The sequence below is a fragment of the Emydura macquarii genome, unplaced genomic scaffold (genome assembly GCF_026122565.2).
Source record: "Emydura macquarii macquarii isolate MOO-44397 ecotype Brisbane River unplaced genomic scaffold, CSIRO-AGI_Emac_v2 contig_1483, whole genome shotgun sequence".
Taxonomy (NCBI): Eukaryota; Metazoa; Chordata; order Testudines; family Chelidae; genus Emydura; species Emydura macquarii.
Window position 1 is genome coordinate 2848759 of NW_027131620.1, and position 21988 is coordinate 2870746.

General features: G+C 53.4%; 1 protein-coding gene across 1 annotated transcript; it reads left to right on the forward strand.

The window, feature by feature from the left end:
- The first annotated feature begins 536 nt into the window (after nucleotides 1-536).
- On the forward strand, nucleotides 537-12047 carry LOC137157249 (tyrosine-protein phosphatase non-receptor type substrate 1-like). The gene is made up of 8 exons (XM_067554543.1): nucleotides 537-579; nucleotides 1114-1500; nucleotides 3561-3875; nucleotides 4951-5301; nucleotides 6911-7024; nucleotides 8784-8805; nucleotides 9645-9684; nucleotides 11085-12047. The coding sequence occupies exons 1-8, from the start codon at nucleotides 537-539 to the stop codon at nucleotides 11343-11345; spliced, it is 1533 nt and encodes a 510-aa protein (XP_067410644.1). The 3' UTR covers nucleotides 11346-12047.
- Nucleotides 12048-21988: the final 9941 nt, after the last annotated feature.

Here is a 21988-nt window from a genome sequence, read left to right on the forward strand (position 1 = left end):
GGTGGGGAGACAAGGCCTCCCTGCATCAGGTATAACACACGTGATGTAACGGCTGTCCACACAAGCTGCCCTCCTGGGCTGACATCAAGCCTGTACAAACGGGGGCTGGAGGATCTTACCCTGGAATAGTTTCAGAAGAGTATAAATAACTGGGTAAGGTGTGTTGGATGGAAGCTACACCTGCCTAACAACTTACTAGGGCAGAGTCAAACCAGCCCAGAGATACCAGGCTGCAATTATTGCTGAAAGTCCTCTAGCTGTGCAAGGAACCACTGAACTTTTTCAAGATGGTCCTGCCTGATTGCTCAGCCGTGTTTTGGGTAGGGTGTACATTCACTGCTGTAGGCCCTTCTTTGATTGTGACCCGGTATAGCCACCAGATCTCAGCCCAGTGGGATTACTTTCAGTGAAATTCCTATCAGTAATATACAGGAGAATTTCACGCTGCAGCACGGCTGTAACTTCCATGGTTTTGAGAGTCCATGTGTCTCATGCAGTATTGTCTTGTAAAAGAAAAAAAAAAAATACGTGACCTGATGGGTAGTGAGAGAGAGAGGCCCCCTGCGCTGGGCTTGTCTGGTAAGGGACAAGGCACTTGTGGATACCCAAAGACATGTTATGCATCTAAAATTTATGACTAAATGTTAATTTCTCCAGGGCAATAGTCCACACGCTGAGGAGTGTCTGGCCTGACACGTCTCTGGCTGGGGTGGGTGCAGAACCTGAAGGTGTGGAACTAGGTAGGACACATATAAGGAGCTTATCACCTGGGCATTGAAGATGGGAAACGTGGGGGTGATACCAGCAAGCCTACAGACCCCTGGGTTTGGGGCAGGGAAAAGGATTGAGCCCAGCCCAGCTCCTGTCAGTCAACCCTGATAAACCTCCACTGTGCGTTTAAGCTTGACCGTCCTTTTCTTCTGCAGGTGGCAGCTCAGCCCCCCAGCACGGGGCAGCTGGCTCTGGGCAGTGCCATAGGGCAGGATAACGCTCTACGCGCCTGCTCCTCAGAGCTTGGACGCGGGATGAATTATGCTCGTGTTACTCTCAGGCTCAGGCAGTAATAGCGTCACTGGCTGTGTCCTGCCCCCAGCCACGAGGGGTGGGGCTAAGAAAAGAGAAAGAGCGGGTTTAAGAAATTCGGTTTTGTTACAGGTTCCGGGGCCCAGGAGCTCCAGGTGCTGCAGCCCCAGCGCAACGTGTCGGTGCTAGCGGGAGAGACCCTCACCCTCACCTGCTCTGTGACTGGGGCAGCTCCAACAGGACCCGTGAAGTGGCTCAAGGGCTCGGGCAGTGACCGGCAGCTCGTCTATGAACAGACGGGATCATTCCCCCGGGTAACGCGGGCTGAGATTGGCTCTGACACAAACTTCACCATCCGCATCAGTGACACCCGCCCCGCGGACGCCGGGGTCTATCGCTGTGTGAAGTTCCAGAGGGTGCCTGGGGCCCAGGACCAGGAGTATAAATCCGGCGCTGGCACGGCCGTGTCTGTGAGCGGTGAGTGTGAGCTCCCAGCCCCGCCCCGCCCTGCCCCACTCCGCTCCCCAGCGGGGCTGACACCAGGGCGGGGAACAAACCCAGCTGGGCCCGGACGCTCCCTGCGGAGCTGGGATTCCCATAGGACTCACCTGGGCTGGGGCTGAAGCCGGCCTGGTGGAGATTTTCTCCATCAACGATGGGCTCGGGGATCTGGGGCACCAGGCAAAATCTCCATTTTTGTTCCTACTTTGGCCCTCTGAAAATGGCCTCCCACTGTGATGAGCGTGGGGGTGGGGGTAGGGGTGGGGGAGGGGAGGTGCTGGGTGTCAGGTTAGTGCCTCCATTCTTCCCCTTCCCCCAAAAATTCAGGTGCTGCTGGGGTGGGCAGGCCAATTCTGCCATCAGCTTAGTGATGCCAGGGGCACAGGCTGGGACTCCTTAATCCCACCTCCAGGGCCATTTCCCCTGCCCCCACACAGAGCTGTAGGGAGGCCCCACACAGGATGGGCGGCTGGAGCATCCATCCCTGGTTCCCTCTTTGTGTGCACAACTGAACTGCAACCCAACACAACCCTGGGGTGCTTTCGCCTCCTTTAATTCTCTTTCCTGGAGTTCACCGCTCCAGCCTGAGCTCAGAGTCTGAGACTTAACGGTCAAAGGGACCATCTAGTCTGACCTCCTGCACATGGGGGCTCCCAGAACCTCACCCCCCCCACTTCCATAACAGACCCCTCGACTCTGGCTGAGTTACTGACGGCCTCAGAGACATCAAGTGACAAAACCCCCCTTGACACTAGTGTAAACCGGCCAGTGACCCGTGCTACAGAAAAAAAAAAAATGCCAGGGTCTAGAGAGGCGAACGAGTTACGAGGTACCTGGGGCTCGATTCACAAGGGCACCATGGCACCGAAACCCCACACGGGGTGCCTGAGGCTGGGTTTAGGCTCCATGGCTACCCACAAAACTCCCCTCAAGCCCCGGGGGCGCCTGAACTCACGCACTGCCTGAATTTTCTGGGTAAAACTTCCCTAGGCCTCTATGTTCCCTGCCTCAGCCCCAGAGCGATTCATAGGCACCTGCCCAGCTTCCTGCCATGCAGGGCCCGAGCTGGGAGCCATGTTCAGAGGCCACCTAGGGCAGCGGGTCCCATTCAAAATGGAGGTGCCCCCCCCACACACATGCTGGTTAGAGCACTCACCTGGGTGTGAGACCCACAGGTTCAATTCCCCCCTCAGTTACAGGGGGAGAGAAAGTATTTAAACGGGTCTCCCGCCTCTCAGGAGAGACTCTAACCACTGAGCCTATGGGACCCAGTGTGGGTTCCCTCAGTCCCTCCTGTTCCTCCGTGCGTGGATAATTCAAGTCATTGGAGCAGGGGGGCTGGGCTCTGGGTCCCCCACCCTGGTGCCCAAACCAGCAGATTCCAGCCCCATTCTCTCTCTCTGGGCCTGGGATGAGTTATCCACAGTGGAACAGCTTCACCCAGCGACCCCTGGTCAACTCCTCTCTCCCTCGCAGAGGGGACTTGAACCTGGGTCTCCCACACCCCCAGCTAGTGCTCTCACCTCGAGTTATGGGGGGGGGCTGCCCCCCCATCACCTCCTCCTGCTGCTGTTGTGTGTGGAGTTAGGGGCCTGCCTCGCTCACTCTTGCCAGAAGCCCCTTAACACCTCGCTGCCCGACTCCAGGCGGGGGGTTCCCGTTAATGGATCTTACGAGAGCTAAGCGCCTCTGGACTTACACACCAGTCACCACGAGAGGGTAGGAGCTTAGCACACGTCTGTGTCCTCGGCCTCTCCCAGTGCCTAGCCTAGGCAGCGCTGCACCTAGCGTGGGGTTCCTGCAGATCACAGTCTAAGACGCTTGTCTAGCCAGCTTTTGGGGGCGGTTGTTTTGTTGCTATTTTCCACCCAGGATGAACCTCCCTCCACCCCAGCCCTTGGCATGTGCTCAGGGGCGGGGGCTGTGGCTCCCCTAATCTCAGGCTGTCCCTGGGGGGGAAGCGGGTCCTGTGGGGCAGGGGGAACAGGCTCTGTGGCAGAGGGATCTGATTGGCTGATAAATGCTTCTCCCTGCAGCCAGACCATCTGCCCCATCTGTGTCCGGCCCCCGCAGCAGGGCAGAATCGGGTCACACAGTGAATTTCACCTGCACGTCAGGAGGATTCTCCCCCAGAGACATCACTGTGACCTGGCTCAAAAATGGGACCAAACTCCCGGAGCTCCAGACCCGGGTTTCCCCTGAACAAGAGAACGTCTCCTACAGCGTGTCCAGCACCGTGGGGGTGAGCCTGACCACAGGAGACGCCCGCTCCCAGCTCACCTGTCGGATACAGCACAGCACCTTATCGGCTCCCCTGCAAGGGACTTACAACCTCAGCGATGTGCTGCGAGGTAGGAGCCCAGGCGGGGCTGACCCCTGGGGGCTCTTCTACTGGGGAGGGCTGAGACAGACCCTTCGCCCTTTGGCTGGGTATTTGGTGGGGGTCAGACACTGAAATCCAGATTTGGGTCCAGTCTCTGTGCCCATCTCTCATTCTCAGGCCCTGAGAGCTTGGAGACCCTTCCCCCGGGCCAGCAGGTGCCCTGCTCCAGCCCAGAGGGGGGTAAGGTGGGAAGGAGAAGGTGCTTGCCTTTGTTTAAACCCTGGTAAGACACCACTCTCCACTTCAACACACCCAAGCTGGGTTGTCGGGAGCTTTCTGGGAGAAGGGGGGGGAAAACCAGGGACATGGTCGGTTTGGGTTTTTGCATTCTGCTCCTTTTAAACCAAACCTTCTCCTTCCCCTGGGTTTATTCCTGTGAGGGGCCCAGGCTCGGACACGTGGGACGGCAGCTTAGAAACAGCCAGGCTCTGTGCTTGGTGGTGCCTGGGCAAAAACTGCTGTGGCTGCAGTCCCCGCACCCCATCCCTCCCTTGTGTCAGCTGGGCACTATGGAGCATCCCTGTTCACTGATGGATTCACCTGAGTTCAGGTCTACCAGCCAGCCTCCAGGAGGGGACCCAGGAGGTGCCGGGCTCCTGCTCACCTACCAGCAGGGCAGCGGGAGGGTTAATTAATGCATGTAGATGTGGTGCTTTGAGATCCTCAGACGGGAGGCGCTGTGGAAAGGCCCAGTGGTATCACTGTGCAGACACAGCCCTTCCCCAGGCAGGACAGGAGAGTGGTCTGAGATCAGCGCTCTGGAGAGGGCCTGCCCAGTATGGGACAAGGGCCTGTGGGACTGGGGAAAGGAAGGGGACATACAGATACATGCCAGCTGCCCCCTGCTCGGGACAGAGGGAAGGGCAGTGTTTAAAGAAGAGATTCCCGTGGGGGAGCTGAACATGCTCCGAGGAGGAGCCTGGGGGGTGGGAGGTGGGCTCAGGGGGGAGATCAGTTTGTCCAGCCCTAGAATTTCCCTCTCACTCAGCAGGAAAAGGAGAATTTCTTTACATACCAAGCCCAGGATGTTTGTTTGTTGTCAGTTCCACCCAGGTTGCAAATGGCCACAGACCCGCCATTGCCCGTCACAGTGAACAAGTCTGTGACATTCACCTGCAGCGTGCAGCAGTTTTACCCACAGAATGTGAGGCTCACCTGGCTGGAGAACAGAAATGAGACAGATCGAGGAAAATCCTGCCCCCCGGCTGAGAATGCAGATGGGACGTACACGTGCAATAGCTCCCTGGAGGTCAACGCAACTGAGCAGAGGAATCAGTCAGTGTTCACCTGTCGGGTTGTGCACGATTCCCAGCCCCCTGTCAATGCCAGCAAGACGCTGAAAATCTCCCAGCCACCTGCTGAGCTGGGTAAAGATCCCCCTTCATCTAATCCAGGTAAATGTGCCCTGCTATGGCTAGGAAATGCCATGTCTTCTGCCCAAACCCAAGGGCCATTTCAGCCCATCTCTGCCCATGGAGCTCTTCAGTGTAACAGTGACTCTCTTATTCAAGGATTATGGCTCTGCTCCGCTCACCTGTGCCCCGAAGGGAAGGGGAAGGCTAAGGGCAGGAAACGTCATTTTGGCTGCACACTGTGCCAAGGGCAGATACTCCCCACAGCCCTGCAGGGGGGTGAAGGAGTCCCTTGGGAAGGGCTCTGACATGGTGACTCCTGCAGAGCTGGGGATGACGTTCCATGTGGCCAGCTAGTACTTTATGCAAAGAGCTGCCAGACAGAGCTGGGCAAACGCAGCAGGGGCCCCTTGACAAACTGAGTCCTATTGTTTGGTTTGGGGGTGAATCAACCCCTGTGTTTGCTTGGGGGCTTGAGTGTGTAGCCTGGCCTGTTGGCAGTTTCGTTATGAACGTTCTGCACAGCTGGTCACTTGCCTCTTCAGTTTTTCTCCTTCCTCTGTATCCCGCTGCATAGCTTAGAAACTGTGTGGAGAGGTTGTCTATGAGTTCAGGGCCTCTCCCATACTTCTCTCCAGCCCACTGTTGCTTGAGATGAACAGTTCTATACTGCCTGCTCTGCCACTCAGGGAGGATTCCTGTCTAGGGCTGCCACAATTTAAACTGTGCTCTGATACCCACGGGCGTTTCCCCGCTCCTTCTGCAGTAAGTGAAAACAGTCTAACGGGAACATGTTCACTTGGAGTTCCTGGTCTTCACTGTGCATGCTCAGAAGATGGGTAAGTGGTCATCAGAGCTGAGCGAATAATGGATTTATTACTGCAGGGGCAAAAATCAAAACCTCAAAACACTTCATTTTTGACCCAAAATGGAAATTTTGTTTTGAGTGTTTCACCCTTTGTTTAAATTGAAAAAAAGTTTAGCTAGACATCGAAATAAAACATTCCAAAATAAAAGAGAAGTCACATTTTGACTCTGAAGTGGCTGAAACAAGCCATTCCCTGCCCCCGTTTTTTTCAGCTGAAAGCATTCACTGAATTTGGCCTGAATTTCACAAATCATTTTGGTATGAAAAACCCCAAACATTCACACTTTTTGGTGACTGTGTTTGCCAGAAAAACGTCAACCAGCTGCAGTAACTATATCCACGCACCCCAGAGCACCTAGTCAATTAGATTCTGAATCCTCCCTTAAATATCACAGACTAGGCTTGAGAGAGACAAGGTGAGGGGAGATCTTTTATTGGTCCAACTTCTGTTGGTGAAAGAGACAAGCTTTCAAACCACACAGGCATACTCTGAAGAATGGCTCTGTCATCTCTACAACAGGTATGATCCGTCATCCGAAGTCTGTGCAATAAAACTTGAGGGAAGTTCCCATTTGTACCAAGCTTGGAACCTGAACTTTGGTTTTGATTCTCAGAGGCTGAACGGCATCTGAATGTCCATGAATTGAGCTCCTAACTCCCTTAGGCTCCTAGCTCACCTTTACTTATAAATACAAACCCAGACATTCTGCATTTAACTAACTCAGTTTGGTGATAAGCTTTTCTGTTTTGACTGTTCTGATCCCTGAATTTCTCTCATTACAGGAAATTTCCCTTCTGAAGAGGAGAAGATATACATAGCAGTAGCAGTGGTTTGTGCTGTGCTGGTTATATTGTTGATTGCGGTCATCTACCTCATCAGAGTAAGACAGCGCAAAGGTAAAAATGAATGATTTTCCATGGGTGCCTAACAGGGGGTGCATTGGCTAGCTCACAAACAGGCTGTGCTTCCAGAAGCTATACTTTGTGGTTGCAATACACCAGCATCCGGGCAGGGTAAGAAGGAACAGAACAGATCAGAGTTCACCTGGGAGAGGTGGGACGATAATTTCACTAGTAGCTAGAGGAAAAGTCAATTACAGCTTTAGGAAAACAGCCACTGGAACAGATTTAAGTTATTATGGAAATCATACATATTTGTCAGACTTTGTATTTTTAATTGCTCTTTTCCTTATATTTAGCATCTAGGGACCCCCAAAGCCCTCTGCTAAGATGCAAGCTAGACAGATGCAGGGCAGTGGCTGTAGATTCTAAGAGCAGTTATGGGAATTGAAAAGCTGTTGGGGGGGTAGGGGGGGAAGAGTGAGTATGAGTGTGCTGGCCAGGACAGCAGGGTTCTCTCCAGTGCTCTCAAAAAAAACGCCCCTGGGATATCGGACTTCCTCCTGGACAGATGATGAGCAGGAGGACCCTTGCTTTAAACACCCACTCCAGGAGGCACTGCTGTATGGACACTAAGCAAGGAAAGCAGTGACTGCATGAAAGGATGGGTTGCCTGGTTTGTCCTTCCAATGGGCTTAGCATGTCCATAGGGCAACCCCATTCTGGATGGAGACACTCCCCTGCCCGTACATTAGAGTCGTAGTAGTGCTGGTGTGTTCTACCACTGCTTCAGCACCTACCCCCCAGTGCCCAGCACAGCTGCTAGGAGCAGGATTTTGGATACCTTCAGCATTGCATTAGGGGAAGGACCAGTGCGGCAGCACCGCTTGTGAGCTTCCAGCATGCTGGACTGAAACTCCTGTAAATTTCACTAGTTCTGCCAGCTGAACTAAAGACCTCATTCCAGGTGTTGCAACCGGCTAGTCCCACAAGGGATCGTACAAAGTCCAGATCAACTACTGTGTGTTTGTACATTTATTGTAAGCTCAGAGTATTTCAGGCAAGGGTTTGTTGAAGTATTTTCTTGCCTAACAATGCAGCATCCTATTAATACTTCATTGAAACAATCAATCTCAGGGTGTCTCACTAGGGTTTATCCCTCTTGGTCTGATGGGAGGCTAAAAAGAGAAATGTCTCACTGCTACCATCCCCCCTCCAGTTTCTGCCAAGTGCTGTAAGAGTCACAGTTCCCACTACTGTGCCTGGAAGGCATTGGACGATTCATCCCAAAGCTAAACATTGCAAACATAAGAGGGGAGGGAAGGTGAATTACCAGGGGATAACCTCAGCAAGGGGATCTGATAACATTTTAAACAGTAAGAGCAATACGACCATCTCAGAAATCTTTGATAACGTTACAGCCTTTGACTCATTTCCCCTCACTCCTCCTCTAGCAAGCTGTCCTATTTAATTTTATAAAGAGGTCCCATTCTAAAAAGCCTCCAGACTGCCCATAATATTGTATTTGATGCAGTTTCTGTCTTGCACAAAAGACATGCCTAAAACATGAAAAGTTTAGACTCAACCCCTAAAGATTCTGACCTCCCATGAAAGGAATGGAGCTTTGCAGTACGTCCCACAGAGTTTTCAGGAAGATGTAGTTACTGAGTTTAGGGAAGATCTGATCTGGCAACTTCTGCAAAAGTTAGAAAAAAAATTGTGTGGAAATGAGCGAAAAATATCAACTAACATGAAATGTGGAGGAGGGGTGATTATTACAGTAAGGTTTTCTGAATTGCGTTTCTCTTTTTAACAGGTAAAAGCTCCCCTTCTGTAAGGTAAGCACAAATCCCCACTTTCTTCATTGAAGTGTTGCGCAATCCCCAAGGGAGTTTATTTAAAGCCACAGGAGCTAATGAAGTCAAAGGTTTGACTCCAGGGATGAATTTGGGTCAAGTTTTAGCTAGGTTCCAAGTCGAACTTGAATCCTGTTGTGGTATGCAGGCAGAGGTGGTGTAGGATGGGCTACACTTCCACTGTAAAGCAGTTTGCCTGGATGAGGGGTTGATGTGACACTCAAATCGCTAGTGGATGGAAGAAGAGATCTGTGCTAGGGGAAGAATGGTCTCTAGCGACATGGAGGGGTCGAATACTGCAGAGCCATTGTAAAGGAAAGAATAGCGCATGAGCCGTGACGCAGCCTGGTACAGCACATGACCGCTGCCAAAGAGAGTTACCACCCAGAGCCTGCTCAGCAAAATAGCTCACTGTGCAAACACTGTTATGAGCAAGCAAGCAGATGTCGCTGGAGATGGTTCTTCCATAGCATTGCTGAACGGAGGTTCCTGGCGGAGCTTACACCCTCACAGTCAGTAGCTGATCTGTGGTCCAGCCACTTGGCTCTTTATTGTCCATGTCACACACAGGCAGTCTGGGGGAATTCAAGTTTTCATCCTGTGGACATCTGTGCTTTGTGAGAGGATAAAGTCTGCATAGCACGGTTCGTTCTCAATTATCCCACACTGCATGTCAGAGGAGAGCACCAATGGATACTGATCGAATGCCAGTCCAGCCATCCTAACCTGAAAGAATCCTCTGCAAAAACTTAGTCACCAAGCAGTGCTACCATTTGAAAATGCAGCGAGTGTTTGACTCTGTTCTGTTGATTTTTCTGTAGGCTGCACGACCCGAAGAAGAGCCCCAGGGCAGCTCCCCAGGTGTGTAACTTAACTAGCTTTTTTCAGGGAACTGGAGAAGGGAGAATGCCTCTGAAGATACCAGGAAGATACTAAGCATCATGGCAGTTTATTAAGCGCTCAGAATCTCAGTTCTGCAAACCTGCGTCTGTGGATGGGGGAGGGAGAGAGAGACACACACACACACAACGGTTCAGGACAAACACTACCTCTCTAAGTTGCATAGGGAAACTGCATCCATCGCACTGAATTTCTCTTCTTTCTCTCTGTCCCCCAAAGAACAAGTCTGGATCTATTGTGAATAGAGCCAGCTGCACAATAAACCAGGGAAGCTATTTCTAGAGTTGTTTTGCATCCTGTGATGCGGCTGAGTAATTTACTGATCAGAACCGAGCTCTCTCCCTCCTTCCCCAGCCTGTCCACACGCACACGCTCACAAACACATGCACACAGCTGGCCTAGCACTGAAAGATCTCATCCATTCAGGACATAGCGGCCCAGACCAGGATCTCACTTACACCGCTGAAAGTCTAGAGTAATCCCATTGACTCCAGTGGAGTGTCTCCAGATTTACAGGGGTGCAGTGGATTGCACGATCTGGCTCAGTATTTCCAACTGGTTCTTCCCTCTGAACATTATTTGTCAGCAGATGTAAGGGAGAATTCTTGCAGCATATGGTAATGGTGCATCTCAGCTGCCTGGCGGAGCCTGAAAGCAGCAAGAGTGTCTTGGTTAGTCTCTGGCCCTGTGGACTAGCGAGCTTCTCCACCCCACTTTGAAATACTATCAAGTGTCTATAAGAACCTGACCTACCGTTCTTGAGCCAAGTTATCCAACAACAGGTACAGCTTGCACTGCTGCTGGCCAGATTTACTCCACACTGGCCCACCGGCATGCCTTAATCCTGCCTGAAACGGCCAACCTTGAGGAACCAGAAGGTAGTTCAGTTTCCAGAGCCACTTCAGTCTCTGTGCTCTCCTGAGCCTGCCAGACAAGTTGGCAATTGATGCTAGTTGTTGGGGGGTTGGTTTTGGAATGGGGACACCTGTCTTAGGATCCAGCACCACAAATTCATCAACACAGACCACAGGTATCAGACGGCAGGATTTCAGGTTCTAGCACCTACTTGCATTAGGCCCTGCCCAGCACACTCTATCCAAGGACCTCGGAGCACTTCAGTCATTAATGAAATGGTTGTATTCCCAGTTTACAGTTGGGGAAACTGAGGCACGAGGTTACTAAGTGACTTGCCCAGGGTCAGTTCGCAGTAGAGCTGTGAGTAGAATCTAGCTCTCTTCATGCAGCCTGGTGCTATAACCACTAGACCATGCTCTTAGCCAAAGATGAACGGCTTCATGTCCCACCTCCCACACGATGCCAGCTGCTGATCGACTCCATGTTTTCTCCCTCCCCCAATTTAGGAGCCGGATCCCAACGACGTGACGTACGCAGACCTGAACTTTGACAGACAGAAGAAGAAGAAGAAGAGCACGCGCCGCTTCGTGGAGATGAGCCCGCAGTCTGAGTACGCCTGCATCCAGACTGGCCAGCTGGCAGCCACTGACAACCTCACGTACGCCGACCTGGACATGGTCCACCTCAGCAAGGCACCCAAGAGACCCGCCCCCCAGCCCGAGGAAGCCGCCTCAGAGTATGCCAGCGTCCAAATCCAAAGGAAATGATCAGGACTAAAAGCAGTCGGGGGCTCGCTGGGTTTCTGGCCCCTACCTGGCCATGGAGCCCTGGTCCTCTAATGCTGATCTCAGTGGAGACACCAGGAGCACAGGGGAAGTGCGTGCCAAGCCGCCGTAGCGCATTCCTGGGCTCTGGACTGCTTCACACACTGTGGGGAAGCTACCCAGCGTCCTCACTTGAGTTAATACCCACTTCCACAGCGTGCCCAGAGAGGCCCAGACTGAACGGAGACCCTCACACAGTGCAGCTTGATTTCTGGGCCAGTAACTCTGCTGTCTCCTCCCTCCCTGGTGATTTGTCACAAGGCTGGAGAGGTCCCTCGCTCAGTGCACTGAGTTGGCTTTCACCAGTGTTAACTGGATGGACTTCCCCCCCCCCCTTTTTTTTTTTTTTTTTGCTGGCACAGTGGCTTACTCCAGGTCATAACCTCTCCAGCCAAGGGCTGCATCAGTCTAGTGAACACCGGAGTTTCTTTGCAACCAGCTCCGAAAGTGTTGTTCGTGGAAGAACCAGCCAAGCTGCCTCAGCTCAGTCAGCTGAAGGGGAGAAGAGGCTGGTTTTGGGAGGTAACTTGGTGCACTCGTGTTCTCAAGGCTGGTCTATAGGGGTCCCCCTGGGAAGAGAAGGCCCTGTTTGATGCAGAGCGACTGCTCCCTCTTCCTCGCTGACCTCATTAAATTCCCCCCCCCCGGAGACTGCTCATTTTAAGCCCAGGTTTACCTCCATGTCCCGCAGACCTGGGGCTCTCCCGTCTCTTCCTCATGAAGCAGAGCTTGTAGAAACTAAGTGTGTCGTAAGGAATTACTTACGCTTCCGCCTGATGTTCCCTCCCCCTAAGTGTCCCACCCTTGGGGCCACCTGTTAATGCCAACGACCCACTGGGGCCCTTGAGGGTTGTGAGCCAGGCTGCGGTGTCTCACTCACACGCCATGATCAGATCAGCAAAGAGAGGCCGTTTCTCAGCCCCAGAGCACCTGGGGCAGCTCCCTGGGCAGAGTGGCGTTCTTGTCCCCACGCCTTAGATACACCTGTCATGAGCTACTAGGGACCACAGCACCCAGGCCTCTGTTCCTCTGGTACAGAGCATCCTCTCATTGCCAGCCCCAGGGCTTATCCTCATGAGACTGGACAAATGGGCTTTCTACAGAAACCTGTGCTAGCCAGGGTACGGGGTGGAGGGGGAGAAGCTGGCCACCCTCTAGGGCCAGAGCACAGGCTAATCCCAGAGCTATCCTGCCTTCCAGCACTTCTTGTTGCCAGTTCATCCAGCAACCCCATCCCCAGGCTGGTTTTCATCCATCAAAGGAAGAGGAAAGCCTTGATGGACTGGGGAGGGCATCCCCCAAGAGAACAATGTCACCATGCTTTGACTGTTTGACATGTAACTGTTAAATCTTTAGCACTAAAAGCCAATGCTTGTGTATCGTCCGTGGGTGGAGTACTGTGTCTTTAGCACTAGAATGAGACGTGCAAAACCAAGTGGCAGAGTCAGCCGTGATAACCCCTGACCCTCTCAAGTGTAGTTTGGGTAAGCAAGTAACCCTCCACCAGCGTGGGGGGGAGGGGGAGTGCAGACTTCTGACCGCCCAACCTTCCCCACTGCCATGCAGGCTTACTAGCCTAGAGAAGAAAGTGACAAATGAAGTGGAAATGCAGCCACAAGTGGCACTTCAGCAGCCTGCGTCTTCCTGATTTTCGAGATGGGCGATTACAGATAATGCACACAGCGTCAATTTCCACTTTATCCCTAGGATTCAGGTTTCAAAATTCCCAGGGCCGAAAAACAGAGCTGGGCTAGGTCCCTGGGCTAAGGCGTTCCATGCAGTGGATTATACCTGCCTATGCCAGGCCTGAATTTGGCCTCCTGGCCCAGGCACTGTGATGGCCAAATGCCCTTTCACAGCCTTCCTTTCCTCAGTAGTATTACAGGGAAGACGTGGGGCTCTCGTGGTACCATTCCTTGGCAGGAGAGTGGAAGAGGGAGAAATCTAGCACCAAGACGTGTTGGAAACCAGATAGTATTCTAGCTGCTTGATCCTGCAGGAGCGGGGGAGGAGGAAGAGGAAGCCAAGAGACCTAGACACGATGTTTCTAAACCACCTAGGTGACCACTTGTACAGATTGCAACACTTTGTTTTGCTTGCAGGGTATTTTTGTAATAAAGAGTTCAAAGTGCTGTCTTGCGTGTGAGTCGGTGCCAGATGCTGTGCGCAGGGCTCCCTGTGACATAGGGAAGCCACAACCCCCCGTGTGGTATCTCCACAGGTTAGATACCTGGGGGAGGGGGAGGCAAATCTGAGTCATTCAGGTTCTCGGACACTTTTCCGTAGCTCTGCGTACTGCCCAGTTTTAGCACCAAGCTAGGGAGGGTGTGTTAGGGAGAAGAGTGTGCAGGGCTGGAGCACAGCTGCTTTGGATGTCTAAAGTGCCTCGTGCTTCATAGTGTTCCCTACCTCGCAGAGGAGTTGTTAAGCGAAGGTTATCCCCATGGAGCAGCAGACTACACCACAGTGCATTGAAGAGCCCGATTTTTAAACAAGTCAGTCTATGCACCTGTGAGCTACAATTGTGCTCCGTTACCGTGATTGCATGTGCAATTCATGCAAGTAGGACATCTGCGTGCACACCTGCCTATGGAATTTAGATGCACACCTCACGATCATACAGCAGCCCCAGCAACCAGTGTCAGGATTAGAACTCAGGAGTCAGTTTAGTCGTATGCTTGTCTAAACACGAGCCCATGCTCCTTTTCCCCTCCCCTCCCCTCACCATCTCTTCCTCTCCTCCCCAAAGAAGCTTTCTACGAGCAGTTTGGTTTTACTGATGGCTCAGCCCATAGCAGAGCATCAAATAATGCTAAGGGAGGCAGTTAATGGGTGTTGAAAGCCAGCTTGCTGAAGTAGAAATTTTTGTTCCTCCTTTCTTAGTCTAGTCTAGCTTCCTGTCTGGAGGACAGAGGCTGGTTTGGATCTCAGACAAGGTCCCCTAACTACTGCCATCTGCCTGTGCTTTAGACTTGTGGGCCACTTGTAAAAAACTGCATAGCTTGTGTGGTTCAGCAATGAGCTCTCACCAGCACAACAGGTTCTCATTACAACTAGGAGTAGCTGAAACTTACTTCTGTTTGAGATGAAGCCCATTGTTTGGAAGGTGACAAAGATTGCAGCAAAAGCAGGGCAAGGACTAAGCAGCATGCTTTGGAGGTGGTGTCTAGGTTGGAGGGATGGGCAGTGGCACTAGATGGGAACCCGGTCTCTCTCTGGGAGGGGTTGTAGCAGGAAATTGCACTGAACTGGAGAAGGTGGAAGCAGTAGAACCGGCTGACATAAGCCCCTTGCATGTGATGGGTTCCCCACGTCTCATACGAGGCTAATCAGTTGCTGTGAAGCAATTCAACCAGAGGATCATAGTAATGACAGTTCAGCAGAAACAGGTGACCTGCGCCCACAGCCTCTATTTCCATACAGCAGTGAGAAACAGCTTAATACACGCACAGTGTGTGGAAACTGTCCCAGCGTTTTCCATGAGTGTCGCTGGCCTTCAGGGCTCACGCAGAATGGCATGCTAGAATGCCTGCAGGACCTGTTCTCTGCCAATAGCATCTGGACTATAGAAGGACTCAGGAGCACAAGTCTAGGGCAGTAATCGTTGGGTGGTTCTGGGAGGTGGGACTGAGCTTTCCTGAAGGAAGAAAGCCTGGTGGGAATAACTATGGAAAAACACCAAGGCCAGCACCAAGAATGAGCCAAGACACCACTGCTGCCTGCAGCATTTTGGAGCCGGGGAGGGGAGGGGAGAAGAAATACTGCCATAGTTAGTAGGAGCAGAAGGGGTGTGGAGGGGGCGGGGGGGGGGGGAATAGATAGTTCTCAGAATAATGGTTCAGCGACTCCCCACTGTCATGAAGCCCAAGATGTTTTCAGACCAGCCATGATCATTTCCAAGCGTCAAGAATTATTTACCCGTCCCAAGGCTCCCGTGAGTACGTCCAACCCAGCCGGTTGCTGCCGTGTTACCTCGGGTACAGATTTATCTTCCACTCCTGCCATTCCACCCCCTCCCCGGGGAACGTGTTGCAGTGGTGGGCGACTCAGAGGAGTGGAAGAGGGGTAGAGAATGGTGGGGTCTGGCCACGGGCTGTGTTGCTGGCGGTCTGCCTGGCTTAGCCCTGCATGCAGAGAGGTGGAAGTCAAGCACAGGCCCATGAGGCAGAACCAGGAACACGTTTCAGCAAAGGAACCCTCTTCTGGAAATGGGCTCCTTTTACACTGACCACTCCAGCACGGTCAGGAGCCTGCTAAAGTGGTAAGCACAGCTAGGTATGGAGTGGTAAGAGCCAGCGACTTGTCCCCAGTCCTGCATTAGCCAGAGCTGAGCAGTAATGCAGCCCTGCCCCAGCCTTGCTACACTTCTAAACTGAGCCACCCGTTCACCGAGTTGGCCTCAGACCATGAGCAGGTCCCTTGGCACAAAGCGGCTTGCCCTGCAGATGGTCCTTCTGGTCCCACTAAGCAAGGCTCAGCTGTGTCCTCCAGAGCTCCTCTCCCAGCAGGACCCACCCGGCAGGACCCACTCAGCTGTGCACGAGGAGTTCATGTCCCCAAGATAGCTGGGCAGCAGAGCCATAAGGAGTTTCAGCACAGCTGTGGCTGACTGAAACCAGCGCAGCCCACCAGGGAGAAGTTAAAGCAGCAAACTCACTTCCTTACCTTAGATTTCCCAACAGCTGATGGCAAAAGAGCCCATTCAGCCCACAAAATCAACAAGACTGAGAACATGAATAGCCTGTGACGGGGAGAGGGCGACTTCCTGTTCCTGTGGTCTGCGTGATGCTAGAAGCCCCAGGTTTCAGGGTTTACAATCCCACAGCTCAGAAGCAGCTGTGCAGCCTCTTCCTCCCCCACCACCCTCTTAGCTATTTTATCACTGGAGCAGAATTGGTTGGTCTTTCTGCAATCCAGCCTTTCTACCCTCCGGATCTCGTCACCGCGCCCCAGAGTCCAGCCAGTTCTGTTCACATGGACAGGGCTGAGCAGATGGTGTGCAAGACCTTCCCCCAGCCTCCCTTCAAAGCTAGGCTCTTTTCAAAGGCTAACCAAGCAGCGCTTCAGCCGAACAGGAAAGTCTTAGGAGTTGCTCAAGCACCTCCCAGCATCCAGCTGAAGGCGGCACACGTGACCCTAACAATAAAGCTTGCTGCTGGTAAGTGCTGCCGTGTGGAAAGGTTACCCTTGGCTTTGAAAGAAGAAAAAACCCAGTTGTGGAATAGTCTTACTCTGTGCTCTTCAGCTGATCCCTCATTAGTGCATTTCAGACAGGGGTGAGGAGAAGGATGCTAAAGAAGGAGAAGACGACGTTGCCTGTCTGTCAGTGGGAGAGCTCCTGCTCACACCACAGAGGTCCTTTCCCCAGCAAAGGATGAAGTTTGCATCCCATTAGAAACCTAATTTTAGGAGCACATGAGCACACCCTGCCCAAAAGCAGCTCCCCCCCCCCAAGAAGCCAGCCAGCCAGTCACCCTGAAGTGTCACGGCAGGACAAGCCCAGGTAGAACTTCTTCACCTTTCTTTTTTTGCCGGGTGTGGGAGAATGAGAAAAACAATTGTGAAGTTTTGGTGTTTCAAAGCGTCCCACTGCCTGGGCAGGTTTGCTGAGGGGGGAGCTCACTCACACTCACGCATAGGGCATAGACACACACACACGTTTCCAGCCGGGCTAGCCCATCCTCAGACTGGCTTTCTTAGTAGTAGTAACAGCAGCACCCTTTGCTCAGGTGAGTGGGGGACATGCCTTTATTCCAGGTTTGCTAGACTCAAACAGTTCCTGCCAGACTTTCCCTGTCACCCTAGCTTCTCTCCTCCATCTGGAACCTCCTGCCTTTCAGCTTCTGACACTGGGGCTTGAATAGCAGCCTGTTGATTTCTCTCCCCCAGACTTGCCATTAAGGGGAGCTCACGTAACAGCAACTGCAGAGACCGGAGCTTGTTCTCACCGGGTAGATAGTGCCACCACATGCTGCTATTTTTATGTGCAGGTGCGTCCCACGCCTAGGCACATGCCAAAATCCCTGGCTGTACTTCCATGGAGTGTGGTCTGTACCTAGTCAGTCCTCAGGCAAAGTGAGGGACAAACAGGACAAGTCCTGATGGCCCAATGAGCATTAATTGCTGGGGCTGGAGGATGTATGTTAACCTCTGGAGAGGACAATCCATGGGCTGGGGAAGGCTTGCAAGGCCCACCTTCATTTTTCCTCTACCAGGTTTCCAAAACACACCCACCTGCATCCTCTGCACGTTACAAGGCAGATACAGAGACCCATCACCAGGCCACAAGGGGAGGCTAGAGGATAAGTTACCTGGCAGCTGCCGGCAATGCTGCTCTAGCAAACACATGAGAGGGCTACCGGGATGTCCTGTGAGCAAAACCCTCATTCCCATGGGCCCGAGTTGGTCACAGAAGCCCATTCCCTTGCGGGGCAGAGTCCTCTGCCCCATGAAACATACAACCCACTCTGCAACCTGGTCTCATTGCTCCTTTTAACCAGTACAACTGTTGCGTACCTACAAATCCCCCTCTACTGCCAGCCAGCACAGGGGTGTGAGCAGGAATAAAAACGTGACTGATTTTTGGAGGGGCTCAGAGAGGGAGCTGTCAGCCAGCCCCTGGAGCCAGGGAGTTCTGTGCCCCTGCTGATTATTGAGGGGGTCATGCCCCTGCTTGCCCCCCAGCCTGTAGGCGAGCCGGCAGCCACCCCTCACCCCACAGGTGCCGCAGATCAGTGGTTACTAGCGCCCAGCTGTGGCCCTAGGAGATGATGGAGTCCTGAGCCCCTAGTTTGTAAAGCAGAGACACAAGCTGCCCCACTCCCCCTCCAGGGCTGCCATTCAAACAGCCTCCAGCAACAGAGCCGACAGGAAGCGGCTCAGAGCACGCGCCCCACGGCGCTGCAGGCAGCCTCCCCCTTTCGGGGCGAGCGGGGCTGTCCAGGGGAGCAAGTTACAAGGGGCGGAGAGAGGCAGGAAAGCCACCGCGCTCCAGGCCCACCCGTGCGGTTCAACACCCGCTGCTGGATGGTGCTGCCTGCTTTGGACTGGGGCCAACCAAGGGGGTGGGAGGCCTGGCCCTGGACACAACACTGGTACCCACGGGAACGGCCCTGCCCCTCTGCACCGCGCCACAGCTCCCAGGCCCCAGCCTGCAGGCACCCAGCCACCCTCCCCCCGGCCTTCCTAGCCACCAACATAAAAATCACGGGCAGCCAACCCGCCAGACCCCACGGCCCCCACACCAGCCAGCCCACAGCTCTGGCCCCGGGTACCTGTGAATGGCTCTGCTGCCGGGGAGGGGTGGGCCAGGCTGGCTTGTTCTTCTGGGGCCCAAAGGAGCCCAGCTGACTGCTTCTTACCCAGCCTGCCTGAGCAGGCCCCACATTTTTTGGGGGGGGGAAAGGGGTGGCCCCTGCCTGGCTCTTTATAGCACCCTGTGGAATGAGCCCAGATGGAGGCGGCCCCACCCCAGGGGCCAGCCTCCGCAGGTGCGCCAAGGTGCAGCTCGTCTCTCCCGCTGCAAGCTGTTAACTCCTTCCTGGCCTAACTGGCTGTGGGGCATTTACGCCCCCCCTCCACCCCCAGCTGTTCCGGCTGGAGAGGGAGCGTCCTTGGCCGCTCACTCCGAAGCCCCCCGTCCCCAAGCCCTGCTTGCTGTGACGCTGTTGGCCGATGGCGCCAGCTCCACTGAAGGTCACGTCAGCCCCTGCCAGCGTAGGCCTTGCTCCTCCTGATGGCTGGTTGGCCTCCGTTGCCATGGGAACTGGGAGTGATATTTAAGATGTGGTTTTTAAGGTTGGGGCGGGGGGGGTGGTGTCTCAGGGACGGGCCCTTCCTCAGCAGGCTCAGGGCCTGATTCTGATTCCCACATACGTTGGTGTAAATGAGGAATAACTCCATCACTCACGCACGGGTCAAAAAGCAGAGTCCAGCTCTCTGAGCTGCCCTCCTACGGGCCCCAGGGTGATGCTGGACCAGCTGGGAGCAGACACTTGTCAGCTGGGACCCGGCTAGTGCTAGGCGGCCTGGAAGAATCCCTCCTAACTTGTCACACACCCATTATAATTGTGACTTTGAACGTACGCTGCACGTTCCAGCCACAGCGCCAGGCATCTGGAGAAGTGGCCTTAGCCCAGTGTTATGCATAGAGCCCATGAGACACAAGGCGGAGGGAGTGGGGGGGGGGTCAAGGGTTTTGCTAAGGGCCACATCTGGTGAAATTCAGCCCCGAGGAAGGAGTTTAGCGAGCTGCATGCAGCGCCATAACAAGGGCTCCGTTCCTTCATTCCTGGGAGCTGCAGCTGGGAAATTGTTTTGTAGGGCTTGTTTCAAAGCATGCAGAGCACCGGGACGAGGTGCGTTCTCAACAGAGCACCAGGGCACCCGCTGACGGGAGTGGAAAAGCTAAGTCGGCCGAGGCGGTGAGTGCGACTGGGCTGAGATGGGGCCATAGGGGGTGGGCCCTGCTGTACATATCCGCCCTGCAAAACCGTTAGGAACAAGCACCAGCTCCCAGACCTATAGCTACTCGCCCCGTCAGACCCTGAAGGTGGAGAGGACCCCCTGAGGTTTTCCTTGCCCTGGTGTGTGGGGGAAGAGGCTGGAATTATTGTGTTTCTGACATGGATACGTTTTCAGATGGAAGTAGCAGAACTGTCTGGACAGGGGCTTCTTCCTCCCTTATCCTGGATGTGGGTCATAATGCCAAGGGTTCGCTCTGCCTTCTTCATGTCCCTCTGTATGCCCGTGCTTCATGCCAGCCCAAATGCGGGCACTGGGCATTCACTGTTTTCTGTGTCCTCCCCGCCCCCAACTGAATATTCCTAGCACTCAGCAGTGAATCTAAAGGCACATGCCTTAGCTTCATGGGCATAAAGCACAGGTCGGACTCACTCCTGTGATGTGCTGGGCGCCCTTCCAGAGCCCAGTAGGGTCAAAGGGCTCCCTGTGCTGAGGCAGGACCAAGTTAACCTAGACCACCCCAGATTTCCAATGCTTCTTCCCCAAAGCCGTATGGTAGCCGCGCTCTGAGTCCTCATCCTGGGCAGACGCAATGCCGTGGACAGATGCATTTCCAGACACAGACACATTAACCTCTTTTTATTTACCACACAGAAAAGGAAGGAGGTGAGTGTGACCCGTCTCGAGACCGACCAAACTTTATTTCATCTTGGAAACGTCGTAACGGAGAGTAACCAGACAGACTCCAAAACAATCTGTACATTTCAGAACAGACAAGGAAGCAGGTGAGGGCTGAGGGGAGCCCGTGCTTAGCCAAACAGCGTGTCTCAGGCAGCATCCAAACCTCATCGATGTTCCTTTTCGTAGGTTTCATCGACGTGAATTTCCCAATTTTACTCATGGTTGATGGCTGGAAAAGGAAGCGTGCTGCCAAGCGCTGCCCTTTCCTGCCTCTGTCATCTGTTCACCAACAGCCTGGGTGAAATCCAGCCCCCCCTTGGACCTTTCAGTGTAAGCCTTACAGATGTGTGGCCAACCAGAAGGCTTGAGTGTCTGGTCATTCCTAACATCTCCCCTTGAAGAGTCGGGCCCGATTCTGCTCTCACATCCTCCATTGGGGTTTGTGTTGGCCTGTTGGAATTCAGCATTAGTTGGGGTTGGGGGGCAGGATGCGGGGAGAACGCTGGTGGCTGGAATGGGAACTACACGATGAGCCAAAAACTTTCCGAGCTGGCTCCGAACTCAGTTCTGTCAGTCTGTGTGAGGGGGATGCCTGTGAGCAGAGATAACAGAATGGGGAAAGTTCGTGTCGATTTGTGATCCTAATTATTCACACCTGCAATTCTGTGCACACTATCACTCCAAGACACAGAGATTCAGACTGTGCCAGCAAATCTGGTAGCACAATACCGACATTCACTCTGCTCCCTTAATGACTGTGCGCATAAATCCCCGGGTGACAAAAGAGAGCTTGACTCGGGCGCCTTCAGAAGTGCAACGCTATTGTTATTTCACTGCGTCATTATCAGTGTGCCTCTCTCATGTGTATTCCAAAGGGGCACAGCTGTGATGGAGCTGCAATATAATGAAGCAAGTCAAGATTCTATACGGCAAACCCACCTTGCTCTCCAGGCAAGATGCCCTCCCATACAAACGGAGTTCCCTCCGGGAGACTGGGCAATTAGAGAACAATCGAGATGCTCTGAGCAGAGGCGGCCGAATGGATAGACTAGAAGGCAAGTAGCAGATTTCCATTAGAATATTTAAATGTGAAAGGCACGGCAGCACCTGGGGCCAGCATTGGGGACCTTTCCACATCAGATAACTACGGTTGGATGGTTCCTCTTTGGATCTAGAGATCCTGGGGGCCTTTGGACATGGCCCTCTGGTTTGCTCCATGATAGACCAAAGGGGCAAGCCATGCAAAGTTTGGATCCACAGCCGAACTGCCCCAGTTTGGGGTATTCCGACTGAGGTGGGGTGAGAGGTAGAGTTGGGCTCATCTCCAAGGATCACAAGGAAGGTCAACATTCAGTCGTCGAAGACTTACCGAAAGTAACCTGCTTTCGAGACAGCTGAACTAAACCCACAGCTGGGACTATCTATCGGTTTGGTGCTGGAAA

What these genes read in the sequence shown, in the direction of transcription:
- LOC137157249 (XM_067554543.1), top strand. Translation starts at nt 537, where the DNA reads ATGGGTAGTGAGAGAGAGAGGCCCCCTGCGCTGGGCTTGTCTG. An exon ending in CACGGCCGTGTCTGTGAGCG is followed by an intron (nt 1,501 to 3,560) that starts GTGAGTGTGAGC and finishes TTCTCCCTGCAG; the next exon opens with CCAGACCATCTGCCCCATCT. An exon ending in GCCCCAGGGCAGCTCCCCAG is followed by an intron (nt 9,685 to 11,084) that starts GTGTGTAACTTA and finishes CCCCCAATTTAG; the next exon opens with GAGCCGGATCCCAACGACGT.